This window comes from Rosa rugosa, chromosome 2 (genome assembly GCF_958449725.1).
Source record: "Rosa rugosa chromosome 2, drRosRugo1.1, whole genome shotgun sequence".
Lineage (NCBI taxonomy): Eukaryota > Viridiplantae > Streptophyta > Magnoliopsida > Rosales > Rosaceae > Rosa > Rosa rugosa.
This window is the reverse complement of record NC_084821.1, coordinates 23,779,271-23,790,008: the sequence shown is the minus strand read 5'-3', so window position 1 is coordinate 23,790,008 and position 10,738 is coordinate 23,779,271. Positions and strand designations below refer to the sequence as shown.

Below are 10,738 nucleotides of genomic sequence, written 5' to 3'. Positions count from 1 at the left end.
GAAAAAAAAACCCTAGTAGAGCTCTAATTCTCTCTCATATACGTAGTCCATAGGCAAAGTGGTGCCGGGCTTTCTCTGTCCCGATTCCAACAACTAGTAGGTCTCCCACAACCTCTATGCCCGTACTCCATTTCATGGCATACAATAGTTACTTGGGCTTGGTTTAGCAACATTTTCTTGTGGTGTTCAAGTGAACTCTCTGATTAATTACATGTTGCATCATAATTTACCGTGCTATCGATCAACTTTCTCTCAAGTGGTGGCGGTTCTTTCGAGTAGGCAGAGCTCCCGAGTTAATTATGATTTTTATGAATATACGGAAGGTAGCGTTTTAGCACCGATAATCTAACTTGGTTTCGCGTAACTCCATTGAGTTGAGTGGGTCCCACTATTAGTTGGTAGTGACCCATTCTATAAAAACATGGGGGGTTGTTTTGGTGGTCGTGTTTGTTCTCGCTCGCATAGATGGCAAGTGGAGCTCACATTCAAACAATGTTTATGGTATTGTCTCTAAAATGTGATATTTTTTTTTTCACACGTTAACGAAACTGGCGTTTCCCGCTAAAATAAAAAATTGTGTTACTTCATATAGAATTAATTCAAACAAAAAGAAAGTATGAAAAGAGTAAATCATAACGTATCATGGAAACTGACGCTTCCCGCGAAAACAAAAAGTTATATATCTTTATATAGAATTAATTATTTAAAAAAAAAAAAAGAGCATGGAAGGGTGCCCCCACGGCATCATGAATGCGAAGCAGAGAATTATGGAATTATGATTTTAGTATAAAAGAAAAAAAAATCACCACGAAGTGTCCGAGGTGGTGGTACTAGTGACTCTGAGTTAACGAGTCGTGAATACAATTTAACTCGCCCACTCTCCTCTCGTTTTTTGTCCCCATTAGGGCTTCTCTCTCTTTCTCTCTACCTCCCCTATCTCTCTCGCTAACCCCCTCACACCTCTGCAATGGCGGTTTCTAAACCCTAACAAGGTACATCGCACTCCCACCTTCACATCTATTCCATTCACTCTCTTTCGAATCTCATTGTTATTTCATTCGATTTGAGCTCAATCAAATCGGATTCGTTCCTCAATTGCTTCCGCTATTGGCTTATAGGATCTTCACGATTTTAGAGCCTTTTACATGATGCGTTATCCCAATCTCGTTGATTAGGTTTAGCAGAGGGGGTATTAGGGGTTTGTTGGAAGTCGGGCTCGGGGATCCGATTGGCGAAATGGATCCTCCGGTGGCGAAAAAGAGGGGCCGGCCGAGGAAGCGGCGGGCTGATGATCGGAAAGCGGGCCCCGAGGCGAAGAAACAGGCATTGGAGACGAGATCGATTGCGTTGTTGGGACGATACGTGTTGAAGGAGTTTGAAAGTAGGATTTATCTGGGGAAAGTTGCGTTTTATGATGTTGGATTGTATAGAGTGCACTATGAAGATGGGGATTTCGAGGACTTGGAGAGTGGTGAGATTCGGGGCATTCTTGTGGGTGAGAGTGATTTTGATGGGAGTTTGAGTGCTAAGAGGAAGAAATTGGATAAGCTGGTGGCGAAAGTGAGTGACGAAAAGAAGATTAAGGTGGATGAGAATGCGGAAAAGGAGGTGGTGGATAGGGTTGAATCCTCGGAATTGAGTGAGTGGAGCGGTAGAGTAACTATTGACAATGATGAGATTCGAGAGGATGGTGATGCTGATTTGTCTAGTGATTCGAGTGAGTGTGCAGGGGATATGGATGCCGGGGTTGATGTTGAGACCCCGGCTGTGCCGCCGCCGGAGTTGCCACCGTCTTCTGGAACCATAGGCGTGCCGGAGCAGTGTGTTTCGCATCTTTTCTCTGTATATGGTTTCATGCGGTCGTTTAGCATCTGCCTGTTCTTGAACCCGTTTACTTTGGATGATTTTGTGGGTTCGCTTAATTATCGTGCTCCAAACACATTGTTTGATGCAATTCATGTTGCTTTGTTGCGGGCCTTGAGACGTCATCTTGAAACAATCTCATCCGAAGGCTCAGAGGTAGCACAAAAATGTTTGAGGTACTTATACGTACAACTCTCTATGCCTTTTTTTATTGGATCTTTTACAATATCAGTGTGTTGAAGTGCAAGTGGTGTTAATACCAAGGGTGTCCGTGTTGTATAATGTTTTACAACATATTTTTTAAAGTGATGCACTATATCATCGCCTTCTTTACCTTGACATCTCATCTACACTTATATCACTAAACTTTCAGTACCTTGCCTTTTTTTACTATTTATCTGCAGGTGCATAGATTGGAGCTTGCTTGATACAGTGACTTGGCCTGTTTACTTGGTCCAGTATTTAACAATTATGGGATATGTAAAAGGACAAGAGTGGAAAGGTTTCTATGATGAGGTTTTGGACAGAGAGTATTATTTATTATCAGTTGATAGGAAGTTAAGTGTTTTGCAAATCATTTGTGATGATGTCTTAGACAGTACAGATATAAGAGCTGAATTAGACATGCGTGAAGAATCAGAAGTTGGAATAGATTATGATGCCGAAGCAACCAGTGCTCATGTAAATGGGCCAAGAAGGGTCCATCCGAGATATTCCAAAACTTCTGCATGCAAGGACAGAGAAGCAATGGAAATTGCTACTGAATCCCATGATATAAAATTATCTGGTAACTTAAATTCACTAGGTTCCAAAGTTGCTAAAGGGGAGTTTGATGCTACTGATGTTGATTCGGATTGTAACTCTGATGAATGTCGGCTTTGTGGTATGGATGGGACATTGCTTTGCTGTGATGGATGCCCATCTGCCTACCATACGAGGTGTATAGGTGTGATGAAACTGTCGATACCAGAAGGATCCTGGTATTGTCCTGAGTGCACTATCAACAAAATTGGGCCAACTATCACAGTTGGAACATCAATTAAAGGAGCACAATTGTTTGGGATAGATACCTACGAGCACATCTTCATGGGTACTTGCAACCACTTACTTGTGTATGTTTCTTGACCTTTTCCCTTGCTCTTATTGTCTACTGATTCTTTTGATTGTCATTTAATCTATTAGTTGCAGGTAGATGATCTTTTGTTATGGTTCTTGCAGGCTTAAGGAAACTATTAACACACAACCATGTCTTAGATATTACAATCAGCATGACATTCCAAAAGTCCTGAAAGTTCTTTGTTCATCTGGGCAAAATACATCTTTTTATCTGGGCTTGTGCAAGGCAATTTTAGAATACTGGAATATCCCAGAAAGCATCTTATCTCTTTCAGAGCTGGCTGAATCAATGACTAATTTGGCGAAGATAAAGGAAGATGTGAACTTTTGTGGCCAGTCACTTCCTTTGTCTGGCAAGGATTGTGATAAAGTTATGGATATGGTTGAGGCTGTGAACTGTGAAACTTATGTAAATGAAGACCATTTAGGTCAAGCAGTTTCATCTTTCGATTGCCATGGTGATAGTACACCACAGGAGTACTCACATAGGAATATGGAGATTGATGAAAGGAATAAAATGGAATATGCTGTTTCGACTGGTTCTGTCACCCAGCAAGCTGATCCATCTTACTTGGTCCACAGAAGCTCAGTTGACAGATCAACTGCAATTGACCGAAGCACATGCACACCAGGGAACATCAACAGTGGTAACAAAGTGCATGCAAATGGTATGCGTCTTTCAGTGACTTCACAAAATGAAGAAGGCCATATAGGAAAGGTTTACTCCACTTCAGTTGATGATTGCAAATACAAGGGTTCTTTCTTTAAACCCCATGCATACATAAATTACTATGTGCATGGGGATTTTGCTGCATCTGCTGCTGCCAAACTGGCTGTACTTTCATCAGAAGAAGCTCGGGGTTCAGATGTCCAGGCTTCAGGCAATCCCCGGAAAGTTGCATCATCAAACAATTTATGGCAAGCAAAAGCCTTCTCACTAACAGCCTCACGTTTCTTCTGGCCAAGTTTTGAAAAGAAGCTTGTGGAGGTTCCAAGAGAGAGGTGTGGTTGGTGTCTTTCTTGTAAGGCTTCAGTTGCAAGCAAGAGAGGATGCATGCTAAATCATGCTTGTTTGAGTGCCACTAAAGGTGCTATGAAGATCCTTGCCAGCCTTCGTCCTATAAAGAGTGTGGAGGGGAATCTTGTAAGCATCGCAACATACATCTTATACATGGAGGAGAGTTTGCATGGTCTAATAACTGGCCCCTTTCTCAATGAAAATTTTAGGAAACAATTCCGCCAACAAGTTTATCAAGCATCAACCTGCAGTGCAATAAAAGTCCTATTGCTCAAAGTAAGTTTATACTAGTATATCGTGTAGATTTTAGTTGGGCTAGTATTTGTTGAGTGCTGGTTTTGTTGAATTATAACTGTTCACTGCATCAGGGTAGTTGTAATATTTATGAGATAGAATGTCTGTAAACTTTATAGTTTACTCCAATTTGTCTTTGGTTCGGATCCTGCATTTGGTCATCGTTGAACATAAGCAAAATTAGCCTCCAAAATTAGGAGCTGTATACAAGTTTATAAGCTATTTAGAATATAAAAAAGCTCTTTATTTGTTAAATTTGTTATTGACATGACGGGAGTTGCAGTGGTGTCATTTTATCACAGACATATAGCTGACTAATAATTGAGGGGTAGCAACTTCGCATGTGAACTGTAGAATCGGGTCTGTTGGTGTAAAATTAGAAACGCTAACTGTAGTCTGTAGCTTTAGCAGTGTCAAACCAACTAGAAAAGGATACCCAAAAATAAACAAACAGTGGGAGCATATTTGGAACAGAGATGAAAGAGACTTTTAGGGAAATCGTCCTGAGAAAGATAATGCCAACAGATAAAAGCTGTGTACAAAGTCTCTTAATAGAGTATTCACACTGGAGTTATACCAGCCCTAGCATCCTAGCTCGTAATGACTTTTAGGCTAGCTAATCCTATTGTCCAAAATATTTAAATCAGAGCCCACTTAATCTTAGAAAGACTTGTTGATGCCCCTGTATCAAATCGACCAGGTTGGGAAACACTTGACTCTAGTGAGAAAGCCTCCACGACTTGAGCGTGTATTATTAGAATATTAGATTAGCTCTTTTAAACTCTTTAGCATCCTGTTCTTTCTTTAGCAGGTTTACCGACGAAGTTAGCCAAGAATCACACTTATGGCTTGCCTCCCATATAGCAGATCTACCCACTGCTACAAACATATATTTCACTAAAGTTTCGTTTGTATTCTGATGACTTGTATCCGATTTATGGCTTTTATTTCGTATCACAAAGAACAGAATTATCTGTAACATAAAGTTAAATGGACAAGTGACACTGAAATATGATGTGGTGACTCGAATTCAAGTAGCTGCCTAGATGGCAGGCATCTCTGTACTATTTCCTCCTAAATGCAGAATTGTCTTCCTCTATGTGATTGAATTCACGTAATCACCTATTTGTGAATGTTTTATTTTATTCTAAAATATATCTATGCTTCTTTTTTGCCCTCTTGTCTGCAGCTTGAGGAAAACATCCGAACAATTGCTCTTTCCGGGGAGTGGATTAAACTGGTAGATGATTTGCTGGTTGAATCTTCTGTGATTCAAGGTCCTACGTGCACTGTTGGAACATCACAAAGACGTGCACCATACAGCAGGCGGAGCAGGAAACAGGGTGCAATTCAAGAAGTTATAGATGATGACTGCAATGACAAGAGTTTTGTATGGTGGCAAGGAGGGAAGCTGTCAAAAATCATATTCCAGAGAGCAATCTTGGCTCGCTCATTGGTTAAAAAAGCAGCTCGCCAAGGTAAATTTGCTTTTGGCATTCCCTCCTGCAAAACTAGCTGGGATTTCCCCCCCTTTGTTATCTTTGTCTTAGATGATCTTTCCATTTCGTTGTTTTGATAGACAAATTATGTGGAAAGGGATGGGATATATGTTAATGGTTTTATCACTTTATGTGCCTCATCAGGTGGATCGAGGAAAATTTTTGGTGTATCTTACGCTGATGGTCCTGATATTCCTAAAAGAAGCAGACAATCTGTATGGAGGGCTGCAGTTGAACTGAGCAAGAATGGATCCCAGCTTGCAGTTCAGGTAAAGTTTTCCAAACATCCAAGTTCTTTTGCTATTTCCTCTCACATTCTGTAGATTTGCCTCTTGTTTTGTGCATATGAAATTACCTGGTGAAATATGTAGTTACCCTTACTTCATTTGGAATTTAACCAGGTTAGATACTTGGACTATCATTTGAGGTGGAGTGATCTTGTTCGTCCTGAGCAGAACCTCCTTGATGGGAAAGCTGCAGAGGCAGAAGCTTCTGCTTTTAGAAATGCAAGTATATGTGATAAAAAAATGTTAAAGAACAACATCGTCTATGGGGTTGCATTTGGTAGTCAAAAGCATCTGCCTAACCGTGTAATGAAAAATATCATTGAGACAGAGCAGAATCAGGATGGAACTAACAAGTTCTGGTTTCTTGAATCACGTATTCCTTTATATTTGATTAAGGAATATGAAGAAAGTGTAGGTAAAGTGTCTATTCCATCAGCTCAGGAGCCTAATCTATTGCACAAGTTACAGAGAAGGCAGCGGAAAGCAACCCGCAGGGACATATTTTTTTATCTCGAGTGTAAAAGAGACAATCTGGACTTGTCTACCTGCTCTATGTGTCAACTGGATATTTTATTGCGGTAACTGTTTCCCACAATTCCTTTATTTATTTAGTTTTTTGTTATCTATACTGCTCTGTCTTAACTCATTTATTATTTTTGTGTTACGAACTTCAGCAATGCAGTCAAGTGCAGTGCCTGTCAAGGTATATTAGCATGAACTTTTGTTTTTTTATCTACAGTAGTTATTAATAATTATTAAATAAAAGGTGGCATGTTTCTGTGAGTTCCTAATTACAGCTTTCAGGAAATCTGAATCTTCCGAGAAGTGCTAGTCATTTGATTATTAGCTTCCTGAATGAATAGAATGTTTTTTGTCGATATTTAAATTTTCTGCCATAATTTTGCCAGGTTATTGCCATGAGGGCTGTACCATAAGTTCAACGGTTTCTACAAATGAGGAAGTTGAGTTCTTGATCACTTGCAGGCGGTGCTACCATGCGAAAGCTCTTGCCCAGAAGCAAAAGTTTAAGGAGTTTCCAACTAGTCCTTTGCCCTTGCAAATGAAAGAATATCATACTCCACTGACAGTCACAACTGGTGGAAGGCCTAAAAATTATAACCAATCATTAACCTCCATCAGGGTTCAGGAGCCTCGTTCTGAGATTAAACAAGCTACTACAGACTCGGGTTTGGCAACAAAAAAACGACGTCCCATTTGTTCTTGGGGTGTTATATGGAAGAAGAAGACTCCGGAAACTGGCACCGACTTCAGGATTAATAACATACTCCTCGGGGGTCGTTCAGATGTGCATGGGTTGAAACCTGTTTGCCACTTGTGCCATATGCCATATCTCTCCGATCTGACATATATACGCTGTGAATCTTGCAAAAGTAAGTTTGCTCCCATCAAAGTGTTGTCTCTCTCTCTCTCTCTCTCTCTCTCGTGTGTGTGTGTGTGTGTGTGTTTATTGGTGTTTAAGACGGAGTGTTTTGTGTTCATTCAGATTGGTACCATGCTGAAGCTGTCGAACTTGAGGAGTCAAAGATCTGTGAAGTGGCAGGCTTCAAGTGTTGCAAGTGTCGCAGGATAAAATCGCCTCTTTGTCCTTATACTGATCTTAAAGACAAGACCTTGCAAGAGAGCAAGAAGATTCGCAATAAGCGTTCAAAGCAAGAAAATCTTGGAGAGGACTCGGATTCTGCAACCAATTTTGATTCAGAGGTGTTTGAACCTGCTACTCCAGTGTTTCCCATGGAGGAAGTCTCCATTCAGGATGATGATCCTCTTCTTTTTGCTCTCTCAAGAGTGGAGCTAGTTCCAGAACACAATTCAGAAGTTAATGCTGAATGGGATATTGCTGGGCCAGGGCCACGAAAATTACCTGTGAGAAGGCATGTTAAGCGTGAAGAGGACTTGGATATATATTGTGACAGTAATAAATCTCATGCTGAAAAAACTATGCATGATGAAACAAATTACCCGTCGGAACCGATGGAGATTGCGGCATTCCCTCATGTGGAATGGGATACTTCCATGAACGGCATCAATGGTGAGATAATGGAACAGTATGAAGATCTGAACTACGATATGATGGAACCGCAAACTGTCTTTACTATCAATGAGTTGCTGGCACCTGATGACGGCGACCTTTTTGATGGAGTTGAAACATTTGCGGATTTACCAGAAAATCTGGAAAATCCATATACAACTTCACAGCATGTAGGCCCTGAGCAATATGATATGGCCACTTTCACAGACGAATCAAAGTCTGCAATTCCTGAAACATCTGCTGTTAATATGATGCAATGTCAGATATGTTTACATGCAGAACCAGCTCCTGATCTTTCTTGCCAGAACTGTGGGCTATTAATTCATAACCGTTGTTCCCCTTGGATTGAGTCATCATCTCAGAATAATAGCTGGAAGTGTGGACAGTGCCGGGAGTGGAAGTAGCCATGTTGTTCAGGTTTTGCGCCTATAACAATTTTCAGAGGGAGTTGGGTTTCCTGGGTGAGAAGTTGGAAGGAAATCGCCGTAGAATCGATAATGGTTATTCTTTGTCTTGTCAGAGGTGACATCAGGTATGGAAATTTCAGTTAATGGTTTGGTTGTTGCCTCCTGCCAAGTACTCATTTCTTCATCAATTTTCAAAGTTTTGGGAAGCTGAATTGCGACTTCCCAATTATATAGTTTGTTACATGCGCACCTCACTAGTTTGGAGTTCTCTACTGCAATATTAATTTGGAGGAGGTTTGGAGTTCTCTACTGTAATTAAAGCGGGTAATTTTTGCCTAATCATCAAAAAATTGGGGTGCTATTGATTCACAGCCTTTGTATTTGGCAAAGTCCGAATGATAAGCAGGTTTTTTTTTGGTGCTTATCTGATTGAATTTATTGTGTATAGTTGAAATGTCTGTCACAGCTTCTTTCTTATGAGATCAGTCATTGATTATTTTAAATACACCTAGGGCTTTCTTAATGCAGACAAGAATAGTAAATCTACCTTCGTAACATTTGACCCCTTACAGATTGAACTTGACCTCAAGTTCAGCCTCTCATCAGACTTGGCCTTCACTATGCTGAAGTTCCCTCTCCATATTCAGCCTCTAGATCAAAATCTGGGTACCTCAATTTGATCACATCTACATCTTTCCATGTAGATATTCCTACCATGGACACCTATAGTGAGTCATGAGTCTAATGTCATCTATTGTTGATTTATTTCTCCCATTATCTCTAAGCCTAACTGTGAAGTTGAGATGCGTTATGGAAAGAGTTTGGCGAGGAGGTGGGTGTGGGAATATGGAAGGATATGAATTGTCTTGGATTTGTAATCACGTGGCTGTCGGATACGCTAACCGGCTTTTCTACTATCTATTATTAATGACACGTTTACTTGAAATGGAAAATAATCATGAATTGGAGACAACTGGAATTGGAGAAAAAATGAATAGGTATTGATTTTGGAGTGTTTGATTCCTAAACCCATCTCTCCATTTCGTAATTAAATTCTTGAGTATTTAGGAATTGATTCTTTATAAGAAGGTGAGATCTACACTCATTTGAAGAAAGGAATCAATATTGATTTCAGAGGATTTGATTCCTAAACCCATCTCCTCCCTTCGTAATTAAATTTTTGAGGATTCAGGAATCGATTCCCTACAAGGATGTTGGACGTACACTCATTCTGATTCCTTTATGTGTTAGTAAACGTAGAAATGCTTTTACCCGGAATCATTCTGATTCCTTTATGTGTTATAATACACAGGAATATTTTTACCTGGTAATCATTTCCTCCTATTTCAAGTAAGTAAACGTGCCCTAAAATTATATTATGTTTATAAATTTAGATGCAGGGACGGACATGGGACAGTGACTGGATGTAGGAGCCTAACCCCAGTTTAATTCTTTTTGTAGGTTGTTGCTATCAGAGAAAGGGTACGGAGGATTACACTGTTGGGAGGCCTACTTTTATAAAAGTTGTTTTTACTCTTTGATTGAATTATTACATTTTATTTTTTGTCAAGGATATATATGGTTAATGATTTGTATGTTTACCACCAAAATAGTAAATTAGAAACAGCACCTTCACATGGATTTAGGTGATATAGTGAGCTAGACCTAAAAGACTCACTTCAAATCACCGTTTATTGTACCTAATATAATCTCGGACTAATTCATTTTTAGAATTAGGCTTTAACATCAACATAACACCATCGTCCCTTCATTTATCGTTTCTTGTCAAGTTCGTAGCCTCCTGGCTCCTGGTTACGAATCAAACCCAAACCCAAAGGCTTATTGACTTCATTTATTTCAAACTTAAAGGTCCTGCCTTCTTAAGGGATTTTAGGCCCAAATCACTTACCCTCTAACTGTTGTGGGTGCAGCGTTCCTTAGGAGGGCGGTGTTGTGGTAGTTCGGCCTTCAAGGTGCCAGATAAAACTTGGTATCAGAGTAATGGTTCTGATGGACCTTAAATTTAAATTTTGAATTGTATGAAGTTTGATAGATTATCTTTAATCATCTACCATACTAAAAATATTTTAAAAAACGTTACAGATATGAAAGAAAATGTCTAATTCCTCTTTGGACTCCTCCAGTACCAACAACACCGCCGACTCTTCGCTACGCTTGATGTTCCTTCGTCCTCTTCCACTAAG

General features: G+C 39.9%; 1 protein-coding gene across 1 annotated transcript; it reads left to right on the top strand.

Annotated features, from left to right (window-relative positions):
* The first annotated feature begins 837 nt into the window (after positions 1-837).
* On the top strand, positions 838-9,041 carry LOC133733710 (DDT domain-containing protein PTM-like). The gene is made up of 9 exons (XM_062161352.1): positions 838-2,039; positions 2,268-2,975; positions 3,082-4,273; positions 5,481-5,769; positions 5,935-6,059; positions 6,192-6,655; positions 6,752-6,780; positions 6,986-7,468; positions 7,582-9,041. The coding sequence occupies exons 1-9, from the start codon at positions 1,237-1,239 to the stop codon at positions 8,529-8,531; spliced, it is 5,043 nt and encodes a 1,680-aa protein (XP_062017336.1). The 5' UTR covers positions 838-1,236; the 3' UTR covers positions 8,532-9,041.
* Positions 9,042-10,738: the final 1,697 nt, after the last annotated feature.